The following is a 22,143-nucleotide window of genomic DNA, read 5'->3' on the forward strand; positions in this document are numbered from 1 at the left end:
AGACCTATTCGCGCCTCAAATTAGATGAAAGTGACTTAAATAGATTTTTTTATGAATCCGAAGCCAAAGTTGAGTAGATATACTGTGATACAATGACGAAGAAAGAGAAAGAGAGGGAGAGTTTCATGAGCCTGGTGTTTAAAATAGTCTCCTTTTTGAGTTCGGAGATAGTGACCAATTAGCAGTTAGGTCCATTACTGTAAAATTGGTCATAGTAATTGGTAAAGATACACTGAATATTATTCACTCATTGAATACATTTCTAATCATATCCTGCATGTCATTAACAATAAAGAGAAAAACAAGGAAAATGCAGACCAGTAACCTTTTCAATATGAGGCTGTTCCAGTGCTGATGCTCGCCTGTATATTGATTTATGTAAATGTACTCTAATGTGCCAAAAAAAATAAAAATATATGAGCACATTTGTATTCATATCATGATGTTCATGTGCATGTTAACTTGGTTAAAGAGCTCCATATGACAGAAACCTTGAAAGGTTAAATGATTTAGCTATGCTTTCAAATGAATCCTTTCATAGACACACAGATTCAGTATAGTTCCTTTCATAAGTTATGCACAAATGAAGATCATTGCCATTTTAGTGACATATACTTGTAACATTATGTTTTGTTACATATGGATAAAGTACCATTTGTGTCTATAAATGAACATGTGACTATTGAATGTGGCCACAAAAATGAGCTTATGCTAGACTCGAAAACTGGCTGATTGCTCCCTAACCAGACATAAAGAGCCACTGTCACTAAAATCCTGAAGAGCATTTCAAAGCAATTCCCCAAAAACACTAAAGCTCTCATCGCATTCAGCAATTGTTAAAGGTTTCCCACCTGTCACACAACAGAATAAATCATCTACATTACTGAAGATATTCTCTATGAAACTCAAAAGATTCTATATAAAGACAACAGAAGGAAGGCGGTGCTCTCGTTCCAGATGGGGAACTCCCTGACGGAAAGCTTCAACCTCAAGGATCATTACAGTGCCAGACCAAACTAATCAACGTGGTGTTGGAGCTAATGAAACTCATCCATTCCCATCAAGTGATGGACATGGCAGACTAACAGCGTTCCCATGGGAATGCTGAGATGGAAATCTATATCTTCAGAACTCAGGTTTTGTTTTTCAGTAGAAAAAAAGAGATTATGAATGTGTGAAAATCTCTAAGTGTACTAATCTTTCAGTATATTTCTAAGTCATTTGTACCACTAGGTAAAACATTGTGTAGCAAAATGTAATTGAAAGTGAAGCTAGTTAATGCAAAAAATGAAAATTACCTCATAATTTATTCTCCCTCATGTAGTTTTAAACCTTCATTCATTCATTATTTTAATTTTCGGCTTAGTACCTTTATTAATCTGGGGTCGCCACAGCGGAATGAACCGCCAACTTATTCAGCACATGTTTTACGCAGCAGATGTCCTTCCAGCCGCAACCCATCACTGGGAAACATCCATACACACTCATACACTACGGACAATTGAGCCTATCCAATTCACCTATAGCACATGTCTTTGGACTGTGGGTGAAACCGGAGCACCCGAAGGAAACCCAAGCGAACGCAGGGAAAACGTGCAAACTCCACACAGAAATGCCAACTGACCCAGCCAAGGCTCGAACCAGTGACCTTCTTGCTGTGAGGCGACAGCACTACCTACTGCGCCACTGCACAGCCAGTTTTAAACCTTTGGGAGATTATTTATTCTGTTAAACACAAAAGATAATTGCTGGAACTCATCGACTTCCATAGTAAGATGTAAATTTCTATGGAGGTCAATGGTTGTTTGGTCTTGCCAAGTTAACTCAGAAGAACAAACTCAGAAGAACATGGGAACACGAATCCTATAGCATGAGAAATGAGTAAGCGGCAAAATCCTGCTCTCCCTCGTGAAGCTGCTCGGATATAACTGAAACTGCAATTCACTGATAGTCCGCTATGACTGCCTCCAAAATAGAGCACATTTCTAATGACCCCAATGTTAAAATGGCCAACTTTTTAGCAGAAAAATGGTGTCTACAGCCTGGTACAAAAAAATATTTTGGTGTATATAGCTAATATTACACTTCATGACTACTGTGAGGGGGTGATTTTTTTAATAACTCATTCGTTTCATTTTTAGTAAGTTATATTAAGTATGCATAATTAAGGGCTTGGCCACTTGAGTGACAGCTAGGTCTTGCTGCTCGCAGTCACATCGTCTCAGCTGATTCCGGTTGATTAGCTACTGAACCTGTCCTTGTTTTATGTGGCTTTACACAGTCAATTGCCTTTTGGAATTATTTCTAATGAATATCAGATAATATGGCATGCTGTGTGCACTTAATTGTGCTCTTTAACCAATCAAGTGGCCTTGATTTCCCAGGTGAGTGAAATTATATACTTATATATTATATCTATAAATGTATTTGATTTATTTAAGGTAATTTATCATTTATAATTTTCTTTAGACCAGCAATGCACTCCAGAATCTGACAGATTGATTAGCTATTGGCTATAGAACATTCATCTGAAATGTTGTCATACAGTTTTATGCCTGGATTTCATCAATAGCCTTGAATTTAATAACACAGACTATATTTGAAGCATTTGGAATAATGTTGGCATTTTCCTTCTGTAGAAAAACATCATAACCAGTACTACAGCAGTGTTTCAAAAAACTAAACACTTTATTGATATAGTGAACAACCAAGCACATGTGGTCAGAACACCAACGAGTCACAGGTAATGAAGTATTAATTGTTTCTCCCATAGAAAACAAAATGCTAGCAGACATCAGTAGCTCTGCTCATGCCTCGTTGCCTTTTTTTGGAAACCCCTAGTCAGCATGATGATGCGCAAACAAAATGGCATCGGTTGGCCACACCTACTTGTAGCTTAATTTGTGCTCTTCAAAAACCTAAGGGTGACGCCACTGATACTGCATCCAGATCTTTTACAATCTACGAAAATAAGATACTGCAACCTTCCTACTGGGCAAAGGACCTTCTCGTATTTTATGGGAAATATTTATAAACATTATAACATTCATACAGCTTTTTTTTCCTTTTCAATGTGCTGTATATAAAACATTTCCTCCAACTTTATTTAATTGCAATAACTTCTGGGACTTCGAGAGCGAGTGATGCAGTGAAGGATGAGTAAATGATGAAGATTTTTAAATTTGGGGTAAACTTTGCCTTTAAGTTATTTTATAGTAGTATTATTGTGTGGATCGCAGTGTTGATAGTAGAAATTGTTAGTGTTAATATTACAGTAGGTATAGATAATTCTCAATATGTTACAAAAGGTGTTTATTATTTCCAACATCTCTTTTTAAAGGGTACCTATTATGCCCCTTTTTACAAGATGTAAAATAAGTCTATGGCATACCATGAGTTTGGATGTGAAGTTTCAGCTCTAAATACCCCACAAATAAATAGTTTTTGAAAACTTTTTAAAAGTGCCCTTTTTAAGCTTTGATCCATCTCTTTAAATTCAAATTATATTGTGAAATACACAAGCCTATTCATCAGCATAGGGGCATATTCAAAAAAGGTCTAACGTTATCTTTGAAAAACTGAAAAATGTCAAAAGAAGTGGCTCAGAAGAAGGTGGTCTACAAAGACTACGGTGTTCATTTGAGCATCCTCATTTGTGCATCTTAAAACCTGACATTTATAATGTGAGCCGCTGACATTATCTTGAGGAGGTACTGCTGGAAAACTCTAATGGTGGACGACTGCTTATCACTCAGAGCTGTCTACACTAATGGGGGAGAGACCATCACTAATGGGCGGGACTTTCTTCTTCTGATAACATGTAAAAAGTGAGAATGTCAATCAAAGTGTCTCTGTAGACTGTTTTTATGAAGTGCGATTATAAAGAAAATTTTTACAATAGTAGGGGTGGATTTTACTCTTAAATGTGTCATGTAATTAAAAAAAAACTAAAACTCTGAAATCTGAAGAGAAAAGGCCCATATAGAAAAGCTCTAACAGGGAGCACTCTGATGAATACTCAGGTGTGACTGGTGACAAGGTTGTCACTATCTTTGATAACTTTTGACTAAATCCCAACGATGAGTAAATCTTTAAGTCACTGGTTAACTTTAGCAAAAGAACCATTCGTTGCTCTCATAGTATTAAAAAGAGAAGTACAAAATGTCTCGGGGTCGCAAGTCTGTATCCAGACCGGCCTGTAGTGAAGAGCTCTCAAGCTCAACACTAAACTGTAAAAATGGTTGTGATTTCAACGGTGTAAAAAAAAACTGTAAAAATGCTACAGTAAAAGTGTGTAACCTGGTTAACAGTACGTTTCCTTAATATATACGCCGAATAATCGTAAATTGACTTTCCCAGAATTCCCTGCATGGCACATCACTTTTTATACTTTGTTGACATTACTATGGATCTTTTTAGTTGTTCCCCCATCAGTTATGTACAATAGAGATTTATGTTACATCTAATGTTGATAAACAATGTTTATTTCATGACTTTAATTTTATGCGTGTTACCATACTGGTGTTTAGTAGCTGTGTGAATGACACCGAGCACCTTCTATACACTGATACGCTTTTCTGATTGTGGGAAAAGTGGTGAGATTGTAGGTTTGTGATGAGAATTGGTTCATTGTGTAGCTCTCTCATCACCACCTGCATGTGGCTGTGTTAACATGTCTATCTGTGCTACAAAAGATGTGTAGATGTTGGCAATTCAAAATATAGACATATTACATCTATAAATAAATGAAATACAGTAGTTTACTGTAAAAATAAGAAATTACTTTTACGGTTTGTACCATATTTTTAATGGTGAAATACTGGCAACCACAGCTGCGTTTTTTTTTTACAGTGTATGTATGATTGGATTTCCATCTCTTAGATTTATCTGAGTAATTGATGTTGAGCATTGACTCCTGAATTGGCTTTCATTGTTTTGTTCTGTAATTGGCACGATAACACTTCATTTTCCAGATGAAAGTGTAAGTTTTGATGCATTCTGAATTCTCCTGAAATCTTTTATATCCAGTAGATTATGTGGAGGCTGGTGCTACCTTGATCTATGTACATGATTTCCAAACAAATTGCACAAGACTGTTTGGAGCAGTCAGCGCTTCAGCTCGGAGACAGTCCAATTTCTGGTTATCACCGATTTAGCAAGTTGTATGTAAATGACAAAATTAACTACACTTTTAGTACGAGTGAGCAGGAGGGAATCAGACTTATTCGGTATTAGTTAACCCTGCATCCTCTGACTAACTTCAAAATGTCAAGATCCTGTCCGTGAGAAACACGTAATCCCAGGGGCGTGAAAACTCTGTGTGGCATTGGGTCCCTAATGAACGTAGAACTGAAGAGTATGGGATATAAATCAAAACACTAAATTGATTCATGACCAAAAAATGTGACCCATTCCTAATTAGAAATACAGTCTATATTTGATGGTCACTTCAAATTGAAGTAAAATTTAACTCTGAGTTGGAAACAAATATAAATAAATTCTAAGAAATAATCGAATTCTTTTCAGAAGTGCTAAAAAGGCTTACATGCATTTAACGTTCGACCATTCATCGGATTCCGTCGTTGGGCTGATATAATAAAACCTTACACCCTTACATACCTGTCAACATTGGGATGTGGAAATAAGGGATATGCCCACCATAATAAGGGACCCCCCTCGCTAAAAAAATCCCCAAATTACTAAATATGTTGTTCTGTAGCTGTTTCATTGTAAATAAACAGATAAACGGTCAGTAATATGCTTTATTATTTACAAAAGAAAAAAATAAATAGTATACATTAGCTACAAATAAATTAGCAAACAGATATTAGCTATTAATAGCTATTATAAACAAACAGAATGAAGTTATCAAATCTCAATATTTTCTTCACTGTATAATTTAAACATTCTGATTAAAGAGCAATGAATAAATCTCATTTACTTAGATTTTTTTGAGTACATTAAATAATAGAGGTGTCACTTTAAAAATGCACACATCTTTTCATTGTAATGAAAGCATTCAATTGCTTTCCTAACCGTTTATGCTCATTTAGGACAAATTTAGTTGAGTTTGAAAAAAAAAACCAACAAGATCGACATCTTTAGATAGTATTATTATTCATTATGTGTATATGTCTGTTCAAACACGCACACGAAACCCAGTTTTTTGCTTCACTTCAAATCGCATGTACAGAATCCGTTTGGGAAACAGCGTCAATTTATCTCTATGAAGTGTGTCAGCTGACAGTCAAGTTTTGATGATTGCATAGGAGGGGTGACAGCACCTGTAATGAAAAGGAAGGGAATACCGCCATTTCTATATTTACTTCACTGTGTTTTCATGCCTAAATAAAACGCAAACACAGAACAGACTCACATTTAAGAGCAAGGGGCAGCCCCTGGTGGTTCGGCGGTATGGGTTGCATATAGGGAGGATCAGCTCTTTAATGTTTATTGCCACTCTTCAGAGAAAGACTAAATAAACAGGAGAAATTCGGGAAAATACCTTAACAGGATGATATCGGGATAGAACTGTAAAATACTGAAGAATCTCGGGAAAAACGTGAGGGTTGACGGGTATGGATCAACATTATAGGCTGGCTATATTCTCACACTGTTGCCATTTAACTGTTTAAACCCCTTATAAAGGTGATTTTTGGATAATAGGGCCCCTTTAACATTGTAACAACTAGAATTCTATAACACACATAACTGTCATTCTGACCTATTTTTTGCTATCAGAAACGTTATGTTTTGCTAGCAGTAATTTGATAACTTTAGGCAGCAGAGGCCTAAAGTAGCAGAAGCTAAAATGCATGGGGTCTGTTTGACTATTACGGTCATTCAAGGTATAAATACTCAGAACTTTTTTGAGTTTTGAAATATTAATAAAATAATTTTTTTTATAATGAAATACATTCAGGAAAAGTCAGGGTACTATAGTCATCCAAGTTTTATTTTAACAAAAGTTATTAAATTACAACATGTAAAAACGGTCAAACAGACTTCCTTGGTAGTTCCAGCATTAATGTTATTATTATGAGCAAGCCAGAATTTGTAGCAAGGATTCACTTTAACATCGGGGAATGACAGATAAACTGCAGGCATTTGAAACATCCCAGAGCTGGGTATTAGAGCTTTCCCTGTTAGAGCTTCTCTGATTGTCTTATTGGGTCTCTAATACACTTTGTAATGAGTGGATAATGTTTAGCTAATATTATGGAGAGGAAAGCTGAGCTGTTGAAAGAAATTAGCCACCGCACATGGGATTTCCACTTTTTAAAATCTTAAAATGGGCATATTTACCCTCCAGTGAGTTCTAGCTCAGTTAATACTCAAGGATATGCTGTTGGGTAAGAAATATGATAAATAAACCCTCATTTACAGTATGTAGTTAAATAAATCCTCATATATCATACTATTCCTAAGCTTGCCATAAAGTGTAGTTTGAGGGCTGAAATGAGATTCATGCATAGGGCACAGATGTTCCTGTTGTGAGATGAGTTGTTCAGATTCTCCACAAACTGCAGTGCCTTTCCTAAACACTGCGAACACATTTCAGTGACACCCAGCGCTAATTAAGAATTATTGTGAGAGAGCTGCAAAGTAGTCTTGCACAAATACACACATGCAGAGAGAAGCTCTGTGAAACGTAGCCTGAGAGAGAACATCTGCCCGCGCTTCTCCTTTTCCCACATCAAGAGAATTAGAGAAACAACAGAGTGGTAAACAACACAATGAGAGTGAAAGGAGGAGAGAGAGGGAGGGCAGAACCCACAGCGTATTCTACTAAAAATAAATAAATAAATAAATCTTTCCAAATCTCCCCACACAATCCCACTACACATCCCATTAGTTCATTTACAATGTCAACACAACATTGCATCCTACAGCTGTCAGTCCTATTCAGACTGCAAGAACCCACAACTTTTTATCAGGCATTAACTGTTGGCCTATTTATCAAAAGAAAACTTGGAAATAATAGCCTGCCTTGCTATCAAATTTAAATTCTGAGTGAAATTCAAACACTGTGTTTTAGGTACCAACCAAAAAAAAATTATTCGAAAGAAATTTAATTACTGTATTCATTGTCTATAACAGAGATGCCCAAAGTAGGACCCGTGTGCCAAAGTTGGCCCATAGTTAGTGTTACCAATTGGGCAGTTTTGAATTAGATTTTGTGGGTAAAAATGACATTGGCGGGTTGACAAAATTTGGGCGGTTTTGAAACATAAATTTTATATGCAAATTATTTTATAAAACATAACTGTGTGCTCCTGCTCCATTCAGCTAGTAGTGATCACAAACCACATGGACCCACGCGCAAGAGAAGGGGACGGAAAGTTGTATTAAAATCTGACTCCCTGGACAAACTCGACTCCTTTTCGCATGTACGTGCATCACGCAGCACCTGCAGTTAAATTCACAGCAGTTTTTCATAACACTTAATGATCTTTTTTTCTGCAATTGACCACAAGATAAAAAACTTAGAAGCGTTGTCTGTTTGACAAGCAGCTCCTAGTTATGTTCAAAAGAATTTAAAAACACCAAATTGCATGCATTTACACCCAGTTTAGAAAGTAAAACAAACTCTAATAGATAGTGTGATCTACACAACATTAAGTGCAGTGTGTGGGTGAGAGGGGGGCAGTGTTTGATATGATCTGGTTATGTTGTGGTTCTGTGACTGCTGACTATGGTTAAAAATATGACAGCTAAAGTAAATAGGTTAATTTCGATTTAAATCACTTAAATTGAGTAAAATGTATCTAATAATATATGCGTTTTTTTGTGCGTTTGGGTGGGTTTTGGACAGCTTTTGGCCTGGAAAAATCTATATCTGGCAATACTGCCCATGGTAACCTTTGATTTGGCATGATGATGGGGAGGTGGTTGGGGCAAATGCCTTTGACGGAGATCGTCATTTTGAATTTAACGTAATTTTTTGTTTCTTTGTTTCATTGCCGAGCTACAAAAAAAGCCACCTGAAATTAAATTATACTATTAAATGTTATAAATGAATCAAACTTTTAAAATGCAAATACTGTCACTTGACAGACAGAGGACAATGCAAGTTATCTGCGAGCAAATCAAGGTGAAGGCAGGAGCAGCTTTACTAATGTATTCAGCACTGAACTCTACTGTGTTATAAATAAGATTGTTTGTATTGTATGTATTTACTATATTAAGTTCAATCTATAATGTTAAAAATGATACTGTGTTAGTTAATATGAGTTAAAGCAACATTTTTAGGAAAATTTTCCAAGGCAAATTTATTGCAATACAGTTTGGTATATATTTGGCCCGGGCGACGCAGTGGTGCAGTAGGTAGTGCTGTCGCCTCACAGCAAGAAGGTCACTGGTTCGAGCCTCAGCTGGGTCAGTTGGCATTTCTGTGTGGAGTTTGCATGTTCTCCCTGCGTTTGCGTTGGTTTCCTCCGGGTGCTCCGGTTTCCCCCACAGTCCAAAGACATGCGGTACAGGTGAATTGGGTAGGCTAAATTGTCCGAAGTGTATGAGTGTGAATGAGTGTGTATGGATGTTTCCCAGAGATGGGTTGCAGCTGGAAGGGCATTCGCTGCGTGAAACATGTGCTGAATAAGTTGGCGGTTCATTCCACTGTGGCGACCCTGGATTAATAAAGGGACTAAGCCGAAAAGAAAATGAAATAAATGAATATATTTGGCCCACTACCCTCAATCCATGTTGATTTTTGACCCTTTATAGGAAAAACTTTGGGCACCCCTGGCCTATAACAACAATTGCAATTTCTTGTAGAAATGTGTTTTTGCCATCCTGATCTCATGAGGAAATATATCTATTTTAGGTATTGTCCGCAAAGTCTTGCCAATTCAGACAACTTCATTCATATGAAAGTGCACAATTTTCAAAAAAGAGGTGTGCCTCCAAACCCTACCTCTCATAGGGGATGAGCAAATTCTACTAATATATAATGAGACTATATAAATGAATATAAATTAGCCACTAAATGAAAATGTTACGAATTGCCCTGAGATGGCATTGGTTTTCATAGAAAAGACTTTGTAAGTATTTGCAATATAGCAGCATTGACTGAGGAAAACGGAATGATTAGAGGAGAAGGAAGACATGTTCACTGACAATATGATGACAACATTACAAAGATCAAAAGACATATTACTATATTCATTTATAAAAATAGAGAATGAAAAGTGCAAATATATATTTGTGAAAAATACAGTGTATGAGGAAAAAGAAAGAAGTCTTCCACAGTTTGCTGGAAAAGATTATACAGTATTTTCTTTTCTTTAGCATGGAAAGAAAGATCAGATGACTGAAATCTTACTGTCATGACTGGTTAACTCATAGTTCTATATAATTATTTCTTGGCATGAAAATCAGTGTTTACTAATAGGCTTGAGTGAAGTTACATTACCAGGTCTCTGTGCAAATAGGTCGGGGGTCGAGGAGATGAAGGTCTTTATAAGCAATGCAAATGCAAATTGCACATTATGCTCAATCAGAACCACATTATGAAATCAGCATAGCGAGATCAGTGCACCTGATGTGTTTGTGAACGGTGGTGAGGACATGGGGCTCCAGGAGAAAAAAACAACTGTCTTTATGAATTAGGGTCAGAAAGTTCAGATACGGCTGTAAAAAATTTGATGTGAAATATCTGAAGTGCAACGGAGAGAGCAACACAGGACAAGAACTAACGAGAGGTCAGAGCTGAGTCTGTGCATGTGCTGCATGATAGGATAAGTCACAGCGAATCTGACAAACACCAGAGCGAAAAGGTGACAGAAAGAGACAGAAGGAGACAGAGAGACAGAGAGAGATAGGGATGGAGGTCATTTGTTCTGACTCACAGTGGAGAAGTTGTGGGCTCCACAGGGCTCGCCGCGGTACTTGCAGGCCAGTAGCATATCCTCCAGCTGGTGGCCCAGTCGGTCCATGAACTCCAAGCTGGTGCCCTCAAAGCGCCGTGGAGGCAGGAAAAGACGGAAATCTGACAGCTTGCTAAACCATCCGCGCCTGTCATCTTGAAGCAGGTCCAGCACCAGGGGTCTAGCTGTGCGGTTGGCCAGCAACAGTCCAAGCCAGTGACCCGCAAAGTACAGATCACTCTTAGTGAGATGATACAAACGCACAGGGTTATTGTTGCAGATGGTGACCGTGGGAAAAGCAAGTTCTCTCGCCCACTCTGTGTGGACTCTCGTGTGAGTGGGGAAGGCCAGCCAGTGAAGCAACCGATTTGAGGACCAAGACAACAGAAGACCCAGACAAGTACAGAATGCTATCATCCAAAAGGCCCGACGACTGAGAGAGTTTGATGGAGTGCAGATATGCCGCAATCCATGGAGGCGAGTTCGTGAGAGGAGGGCCACGGTGAGGTGGGACAGATCGTCTCCTGGCGTTCCTGGTCGAGTGTGGCGACGGCGGGCCCTGCGTTGGCCCGGTGTGGGCGAAGCAGGGCGCAGACAGCGGCCTCCCAGAGCCATGAGGACCCACAGAGCTGCTAGAGCAGCAGGGGGGACGGCTTCATCTCCCAGCCAGGCCTCCACAGCTGTGGCCCTCATGGGGCTCCAAGAGCACCGGGAAAGCCACAACACTGACTTCTGGAATACTAATCTGTAGCAAAGTCACACCTTCAGACTACTACTCCACATTCAATTGAACTCTACAACCCCAACTCTCCTTCGACTTTCACTTTAATATGCTGTTAAATGTATGCAAACTTCAATTCGGGATTGAATAAACACATTCACGCACAAACACACTGCTCCCTAAGGTGTCTAAAACACAGCATGTGTCCTCATACCCGCTGGCAACTCTCTATAATGCCTCAGGCAAAATCCCCAGGCTATTTTCTTGTCCATCTCTCTTCCTAACTCTCTCACTCCCTGCCGCACTCCATCTGGTCACAGTGCCCAGACTTAGTCTGGGTTTAGGGACAGCCTACAATCTGCCTCTGAGCTTTTCCTAGAATCTTCTGACATTCAGGTGAGTGAATCGGAAAGAATGAGGTGGTTACACGGGAAGTAATCTTAATGAAAGAAAAGATTCAATAGATACAAGACAGATAGTAAAACAGAGTGATGGAAAAGAGATGAACTGCTGAAGGCAGCAGCAGCTGAGTCACAGGAAAGAAAATCTGAGAGTCTCCAGGCAGGCTGACCTGTTGGTGAAATTGACTACCTTGTGTGAATCCTCCTGCTCCTGGAAAAAGGGTTTCCCCCAAACAGTAGCTACAACTGACCCCACAACCCCACCATCTCACACATCTTGTCTTTTTATCCTCAATTTATCTGGCTTTAGAATTCTTTCCCATCTTTCGGTGTCTCTGTCCTCAACTGTGGGGGCACATGGGCAAAAGCCTGGTGTTAGAGAGGTCGTACTTTCTGGTAGTTCACATACACATGCACACATACAAACACAGACTGACTCTTGCCTGTAGGAGGGCTGAATGCTGCTGATGTGGAATCTGTTCTGACATGGTCCAAAATCAGCATATCACTTTCTTTCTCTCCCTCCCCCTTTTCATCCTTCTTTTAGACTGAAACAGCATCCTTCATCTTCATCTCTTCTTTTTTCCCTTCGCTTAAAATATCCATTCCCAGAAAAACAAATTCTTCAAATTGCGTCCATGTCCCTCCTCTTTCCTCTGTCAATCAAAGCATCTTTGCTCCTCCCCCTGCCTCTTGCGTGCCTCCTCTTGTCCTTTCTCGTTGTCTGGACGGCTTCACTTCTGCCTCTCCGGTCGCTCAAAAGAGAGAGAGCGCGAGCGCGCGACAGAAGCTGCTCGGCATGTGAGCCTTTGCTTTCCTTTCCACTGTTTAATTGCACTGCTGTTGCTGCCACGCCACTCTCGTCTTCCCTTTCGCGCTCTGTTGGTCTGTTCACTCAGCATTCCTCTCCTCCTCCTGGGTCACTCCATCCATTCACTCCTCCTCCTGCTCTGTCGTTTCTGTTCTCTCCGCACTCCTCCGTGTCCACACAGCCAGCGCCTGGCTCAGCCTGTGCCAGCTCTCTCCCTCTCACTCTCTTTCTTGCTTACTCTCTCTCTCGCTATCTCTCTCTCACACACACACACACTCTCTCTAACTCTCTTTATTTGCCTCTATATTTCTTCCACTGTCTCCTTGCCTGAACGAGGCTGAAAAGAAACAAAAGAGTCACTCTAATGCTTCTCTTCATGTGCTTGTTAAAAAGTAAAATGGTGTCCTGTGTGTATGTGAGCGCGTAGGAGGGGAGCTTTTTGTGTGGGAAGAAAAGCCAAAAGAGCTCACCGCTGTCCCACACTTTCTTTCAGTCAAACTTATATTTTATGCCACTTAATTGTTTTTTACATACACCTTTGTTGCTCTTTTTTTCTTTTTTTTAAGGATTAGTACACTTTCCAATCTTTTTAAATAATATTTTGGTCACAAACCTTCTTCAAGCATTACTGAAATGTTATGTATGTAATATTAGCATGACAGTGAGTAAAATGTTTAACAACAGCACTTACAGTACCTGATGTATATTTTCATGATCAAACAGATTTATATGTATGATTTATGACCTAATTTAGATGTATGAGCTAATAATTAAATGTAATCAAATTATACAAAAATGCAAATATCTAAATGAACTGATTATTTTATTTTGTATACACTGAAAAAAAAAACTTCATCCAATTAAAAAAAAAATAGCTTTCATATCAGCTCAATATTATTTGTTTTATTTTTCAAGCAATATGTTTTAAGATCAAAAATTCAACAGGGATGTCCCGATCAGGTTGTTTACCCTCAAGTCCGAGTCATTTGATTTTGAATATCTACTGATACCAAAATCCAATCCAATACTTCAATAATACTTTGAAAAAGAATAAAGAGGAGCGAAGAAACAGATCCTGGATGTTCCTATATCTTATTTAAAATCACCGTATTTTAACATTTTTACAACTCTGTAAACAAACAGAGCACTCCTGTCAGGTAGCTTAAACAATCAAGTAATAAATAACATCAATTTATTACAACAGTAAATATATATATATATATATTTTAAATCTAATATGAAAACAAATAGCACCTCAACTTAAAATATCTGGCAGATATGTAAATTAAAATAAATAAATAAAAGTGCCACAGCGTTTGCAAAGCCAGTGATGTGCTTTTAGGAACTGCATTCCCAACCCTTGCTGTCATCACAGTAGTAAGTTTCACAGAAGGAAATGTATGTTTTTCTTAATGAAAACTAACATCTCTATCTTGTCATCAAGGACATTTGCAACAGCACTAAAAAGTCTCATCAACTTTATTATACCTTGACTGCAGACATACTTGCGCGTTCCGCTTCAAGCTGCTTTTGTGTTCTACTTTGCCAGCATTTAGCCAGTATCATCTCTGCAACAAAGTGATGTCATACCGCACGCATTGCTGTTTCTGTGTGAAGTCAAGAAAGAGGTCTAACTCTGTGCCACCACATATATATGTGTTTAAAAATAATGAGAATATATATATATATATATATATATATATATATATATATATATATATATATATATATATATACTGTATATATATATCACTGATCACATGATCAGATCTGGACATGCCTGGATTTTGATTAAGAACTAAGAAATATTTGTTTTGACCAATGTAACATTTTAAGGTTACTCACACGCATATTATGCATGCGTATTAAACAGAAAACTCAATTTGCTTTGTACTTTCATGGACTTAAAAAAATGTTTAAGGCAAATTATTTATTTTTCATTGGCTTAAATGATCAAATTTAGATGTGAACCCATTACTCAATTTTTCTTTTAATCGGATGAATGAACAATTTATGGGGATTGTTGTTTTGACTAAAACTATATCTTCTTGTTTAGAACAAAAAGAGAATTTAAATTCATTGACTTTTTTCCAACAAGACAAATATGCTTTATACCAGGTTGTTTAAAATTGTTCTCATGGTATCTTTGGTATTGCAGACAAATTATTTATTTTTCATTGGGTCAAGTGATAAAATTTAGATTAATATGACCCTATTTTTTATTTATTCTTAGTTAAATGAATGAAAGCTTTTTTTCCAGTGTACCTGTACTGCTGAATCTACATTATAGATTCACATGAACATCTACATACAATCAAGCTACATGGTTTAGGTTATGCAAAGAAAACTAAAATATAAGTGCAATGTATATATTTAAGATAACAATAGCGGGAATGAATGAATGAATGAATGAATGAATGAATGAATGAATGAATGAATGAATGAATGAATGAATGAATGAATGATTGAATGTTCATTATATCCATCTTCACTCACATGCAGATTTTCTGTTATATGAGGGGTAGTCATGGATCACCAAATATTTAGAGAGCAACAGATGGACTAAGAGCTTTGATGAAAAAATAAATAAATAAAAAACTAAATATATCACACACAATTACAAGCTGTTTTGACTTGACTTCAAAAATTTCACGCATCACATCATTCTCTTATGAAAGACATTTCACTAATTAGCCAATAATCTCTTAGAAGAATCCCTGTGTTTGTGTTTGCCAACATTCAATTTAAAGTCAACAAAATCTGAAGTTTTCACGGTTAGGTGCCTTTAATGAAGATGTCTTTATACAAAACGTGGGTTACGTACAAGTAAATGAGTCACCAAGACATTCAAATTGGTTGGTAATTTTTATACAGCACTGGCTTGTGGCAAATACAGTACATTTTCTTAAAGAACAGATGGCCACAAAACAAACAAAGATAATAATCAATTCTTTTCAATTAACACATTCACCTATTTAACAAATTGATTACTCACAAAAAATGTTGTAATTAATCATGTATTTGTTTTTAGAATGTATTTATTCAAAGTTTAATTAGAAGCAACCAATATTACTTTATTGCTTCTACTCTATTTGAATTAATAACAATAATAATTCCTTACATTTTATACAGTAGCGCTTTTCTGGACACTCAAAGCGCTTTGCACATTTTTGGGGGGAATCTCCTCATCCACCGCCAGTGTGCAGCATCCACCTGCATGGTGCGATGGAAACTATATTGTACCAGAATGCACACACACCAGCTGACTGGTGGAGAGGAGACAGAGTGATGAAGCCAATTATGTTATAGGGATGGTTAGGACGCCATGATGGACAGACATGATTGGCCAGGATGCTGCGGTTAAACCCTGTTTTTTTTTTTTTGACAACCTGGGATTTATAATGACCACTAGGGATGCTCAAAATAATCGATTAACTTAACCGACAGGGAGCATTTTTAACCGATTAATGGTATCAGTTAAATGATTAAAAAATAGAATTGGATATTTTTTAAGTTTGGATTCATAATGGGTCGATCACAGCGAATGCGCTTTTTGCGTTGACAAATGATTTACTAACAGCCGCTAGTGTTTTGCATGCTGCTTATGCACCCTGAGCGCCTCATGTTTTCTATCGAATGAAAGCAGAGGCAGGGTTTCCGTTGAGGTGACAGCAGTGTTTATGTTGTTAAGACGACTACGGAGAACTAGGAGAGACTAGTGGTCACTGTTTCAAGTTATCCAGAGCTGCTATACTTTACAAATCTTGAATATCACAATATTAATAAATATTACAATTATAACAGCATCGACAGCAACACTCGTGCACTATACCCATAGATTCAGTCGTTTCCTAGTGACATAAAAAAGCACTTATTTTTGCTAGTCAATAAAAAAGGCGGTGTGGTGCAGCTTGCGTTTATACAACGGAAAGGCGCGTTCGGTATGATCGGCCCTTGATGTGCAACATATTTGTTAACTGCCGGGACGGTAACACGTGCAACCACATATGTTTTGCCAAAGAAGCAAGATGAAAGAAGGATATTGCTGGTCACAGTTTGACACAGACAAGTTGATGCCAAACCAGCGCTGATGTTTATAGCCTCTGTCCTGGATCTGCGCCATACATTTAACAAATAGACTATTGATGATTTAGTGTAAAACCAACAAATTAACCTTTTTTACATTTGAAAAAATTACAGTCATTAATAGTTCTTATAAAATATTCATTTTTAAAAACAGCCTAATCTACGAATGAAACAAATCCAAAGTTTTTTTTTTTTTTTGCATAATGAGAACTCCACCCAAACTGAGGCTTTCATTTTACAGCTTATAAAGCGTGTATGCAAATTAATGCAATATAATATGTAAACAACAAAATCGTTATAACCTACAGTGGCCTATACTTTACAAAAAAGACGACATATAAGCATTGTCATTGTCTTTCTTTACATGAACCGTGTGTGGGAGAGGAAATAAAAACCCACACAAGCATTAGCATAAGGTCAAATGGTCAAATCTTTAACAAAGACTCTAGGGTAACACTTTATAATAACTACACACTATAAATCATTTATTAAGCATTAGCAAATAGTGAATTCATTATCTGTTAATCATTAACTCTACATTAATAAACATTAGTAAGCAGTTTATAATTGCAGCTACAAATGCTGTATTCTTGACTTACAAACATATTTATAATGTGCTTAATACTTGTACTTTCATACTTAGTTATGATTTATTTTTCATTACTAAATTAAATATTGCATTATTTACAAACCAGTTGTATTTAAGAGTAGTTGAGGGTTTTTAGGATCATTCAGAATGAGTTAGTAGATGATTAATAAACTATTGAAATCAACGTTTATATGTCTTGTTATTCAGGCATATGTTAAGGGTTACTATGTATGTTAATAAATGCTTTATTAACTCAACTTCATCTAGTTTTGTGACCTAATCTAAAGTGAGGACTATTGATGCTTTATAAATCCCCTATAAATGACAAATAAAGGATCAGTTAAATTCTAAACAGGAAAAATGACATTATTCCTTTTCATTTAAAGATACACAAATAAAATTGTACTTCAAATGAAAAATAAATCTTTGCAACCTTATCTAAAATAAAATAACTGTAGAGTTTAAACATTGCATCTTATTATATTGTTAAGTTATTATATTGTTGTTGTTTTATCCAGTTTTATGTCGTATTTTGACACTCCTGTTATTCAGCAGTGTTTAAACTTTACAGTAATTTTATTTTTTAGAAAAGATTGCAAAGATGATTTTTCATTTGATTCTGAGCCTATAATTGTCATTTATAAGAGATTTATAAAGCATAAATAGTCCTCACTTTAGATTAGGTCACAAAATTGCATGAAGTTGAGTTAATAAAGCATTTATTAACATACATAGTAACCATTACTATATGCCTGAATAATAAGATATGGAAATGTTGATTTCAATAGTTTATTAATCATTTACTAACTCATTCTGAATGATCCCAAAAACCCTCAACTACTCTTAAATACAAATGGTTTGTAAATAATGTGATACTTAATTTATTAATGAAAAATAAAACATTAACTAAGTATGAAAATACAATTATTAAGCACATTATATAGGTGCTTATAAGTCAAGAATACAGCATTTGTAGCTGCATTTATAAAATGCTTACTAACATCTATTAATGTAGAGTTAATGCTTAACAGATAATGAATTCACTAGATGCTAATGCTTAGTAAATGATTCATAGTGTGTAGTTATTATAAAGTGTTACCGACTCTAGAATACACAAGACATGTCACTGTCAATAGGGTGAATAAAGCCCCGCCTACTAGTACAGGAGCCAATCATCAATCGCTGTATGGTGGAAAAAAAAACCCCGCCTTCTAGCACAGGAGCCAATCATCGATCGCTATAAACTGACGATACTCTGGGGGAGGGGTTTGGACCAGACGTGAGTTTCTGCAGATTTTGTGTGAGTTGGACGTTTAGAAATGAAACTAAAGGGACAGTTGTTGTTTAATTCTACTGGTGATTCCTAATATGAAATTTAATCGTAAGCTTGGCAAGCAGTATTGGAGAATTTGATGTTTCCCTATTCAGATAGAATGCCCGAGAGGAGTTTCAAAGCTGGCCACCGAGTGAAATGACTTGCCTTAAATGGACTTCGTCTTTAATGAGTTCTATTACAAATGTTGACAGGGGCTTGTAATATAAGAATTAGAGTGGATCAATAATTAAATGCATAGGCCTATTTTCCGTGGAGCAACTGATTCAAGGTAGCCTGCTGTTTTTATTTGACGGGGAAAAAAAACAAAAGCAAAAAAACATATGATTGGAAAAACGCAGGTTCTTAAAAAGGATTCAGTCAGTGTTTTCGTTTTGTAATCTAAGTTTGTCATTGAAGTAAAAAATATCTATGGCAGGACTATTTATTTCATTCTTTTTATTTAGTTTATTGTTTATTTCTGTGCTGTTGGAAACACTGCAGGTGTATGAAGATATTCTGTTGTTAATATGTTCGCATGTTAAAATAAATCAGCATTTTAAAAAGGCTATATTTAATGTGTCAGACACAAAATAGACGTACATTTTTTGTATAATAATTTAATATCAATCTGACCAGTTAACTGTTAATATTGGTTGTCAGTTAGCAAAATTATCCAAAATGAGCATCCCTAATGACCACAGAGAGTCAAGACCTCGGTTTAACGTCTCATCCGAAAGACGGCTCTCACTCTCTCAGTACAGAGTTCCCATCAATATACTGGGGTGTTAGGACCCACACAGACCACAAGTTGAGCACCCCCTGCTCGCCTCACTAACACCACTTCCAGCAGCAACCTAGCTTTCCCATGTGGTCTCCCATCAAGGTACTGACCGGGCACAGGCCTGTTTAGCCTCAGTAGGGGACCATATGAGCGTTGCCGTACAGTTATAGTTGCCGGCCAAATTAATCAACAGTAAATGCAAGTTAATAATATTCAACACTTTTCACAATAATGCAGATAGATATTTCAAGAATTATTCTTTTTACTAGCACATGCATGTGTATTATAATATGGAGCTCTGCCATCTATAAACCAAAAGCAACAAAGTTGAATGGACTAGATTTATAGCTATATTTGCTAAATGTTTTTTTTATCCATAATGCATTACCAGCCCCAGATGTATTTATTTTTTATAAGACCTAATAAAAGTACAATCTTGTGATTTATAATTCATTATTAAGGCTTGGACAGCTAATTCAAATTCAGACTGAAACCTTGTAGCTTGAGAAAGGACTCGAAGGTCCAGACCAGGGACTTGACTTTGTCTTGTTAAACATTGTCTGAAAAGTTGTAATGCTGTCCTTTGATTGCTAAAGTAGGAAAGAAAAAATATATATCTTAAAATAATTTGTGCACAAAAGATTTTTCAGGTTCCAGCTAGCCAGAAACAGAGAAATTGGCACTGATATAAGGCCAACAGTGCACAGCCTTGCATAAAACACACATCTTAAGTCATTCCAACAGGAGTAAGATTCATATTCATATCATCCACCTCAAATCACAAGTGCGATCTACAGTCTTCAGTCTGGAGCTCTTCAGCCATTACTTATCAGTTTACATCACACTTTCCCAAGGATCTCATATCCTCCGAAGGCCATTCAATCCGTCTGGACATCGGTGCATCTATTAACTGCTGCTTCATTCAGATTCGCTATAAATACAATTCAGTGCATTTGCATTTGCATTAAGCTTTTCATCTCAGCAGTAAGTACAATAAAAAGGACAGAACAATCTTTTAGCCTATTATATTAATTCTCCCTGTGTGGGGGGCATTCAATTTCACAGCAAGCATGTAACTGATTTCACTATGTGCTTTCTTTCAGGCAGAAGCTTTATTGAGTGTCCATATGATCTCAGCATGAAACGAGCGCTTCAAAGTGACCTCTCTTCTTATCACATTAACAAACACAAATGAGCACAAAAGAACATAAACACAGGCGGTGATTGGAAGAAAGCACACTACTTTAGTGCAGCGTGGTGTCTTAAATAGGCCTGGATAAACAGTTTACGGACTGACATGTTGGGATGGTTATTGTTAAGATTTAAACATTGTTATTATTATTATCATCATTATTAAAAAATGTTTTCCCCTTCCAGATTTTTTTAATTTGTTTGTCACACTTTAATGTTTCAGATAATCAAACAAATCATTCATTCATTTTCTTTTCAGCTTAGTTCCTTTATTAATCTGCAGTCGCCACAGCCGCCAACTTATCCAGCATATGTTTTACGCAGCAGATGCCCTTCCAGCTGCAACCCATCACTGGGAAACACCCATACACACTTATTCACACACATACACCACAGACAATTTTATCTTTCCCAATTCACATATTGCACATATCTTTGGACTTGTGTGGGAAACCGGAGCACCCGAAGGAAACCCACACGAACACGGGGAGAATGTACAAACTCCACATAGAATTGCCAACTGACAAAGCCAGGGCTTAAACCAGCAACTTTCTTGCTGTGAGGCAACTGTGCTACCCACTGCGCCAAATATAATGCAACTAATCAAATCATTTTGATTAAATCATTTTGATCAAAACATTTACATTTATTATTAAGAGAAAACAATACACAAAATTAAATAGCTCTGTGTGGGAAAAAAAAAAAAGTGTTTGGTCATCAAACTTAATAACTGGGCCACCCTTAGCAGCAACAACTGTAGTCAAGCTTTTTCAATAACTTGCAATGAGTCTGTTACAGCACTCTGGATGTTTTTGGCCCTCTCATCTTTGCAGAATCGTTGTAATTCAGCCACATGGCAGAGTTTGAGCATGAACTGCCTTTTAAGGCCATGCCACAGCATCTCAATTGGATTCAGGTCAGGACTTTGACTAGGCCTCTCCAAAGTCTTCATCAACCATTCAAAAAGTGGACTTGCTAGTGTGAGTTGGATCATTGTCCTGCTGCAGAACCCACGTTCACTTTAACTTAAGGTCATTAACAGATGACTGGACATTCTCCTTAAGGATATTTAGTACACACCAGAATACATGGTTCTATGATGTTCTCTGAAATGCAGTATTACTTTATGCTATGCATAAAGGGACACACACCTTCCAAAAAGTTTTGACTTGAAAGTTTTGACCACCTTAACTCAACTGATGCAAGTGAGACAAGCAGTTATTTGGATTTTGTTGTAATATCTTTGATTAATATTAGATTTGTTTGATGATCTGAAACATTAAATGTGACAAACATGCAAAAAATAAGAGATCAGTAAGGGGGTAAACACTTTTTCACACCACAGTATATGTCAGTGACATGTAAAGCACTTTCACAGTG

General features: G+C 36.9%; 1 protein-coding gene across 1 annotated transcript in view; it reads right to left on the reverse strand.

The window, feature by feature from the left end:
- asic2 (acid-sensing (proton-gated) ion channel 2) overlaps positions 1-12,992 on the reverse strand; it is a 271,368-nt gene extending 258,376 nt beyond the window's left edge. Inside the window, exon 1 of the mRNA XM_056454041.1 lies at positions 10,851-12,992. Within this exon, the coding sequence (XP_056310016.1) occupies positions 10,851-11,561 (711 nt within the window). The 5' untranslated portion in view covers positions 11,562-12,992. The remainder of the gene's footprint in view (positions 1-10,850) is intronic.
- Positions 12,993-22,143: the final 9,151 nt, after the last annotated feature.

The sequence above is a fragment of the Danio aesculapii genome, chromosome 3, assembly GCF_903798145.1.
Source record: "Danio aesculapii chromosome 3, fDanAes4.1, whole genome shotgun sequence".
NCBI lineage: Eukaryota > Metazoa > Chordata > Actinopteri > Cypriniformes > Danionidae > Danio > Danio aesculapii.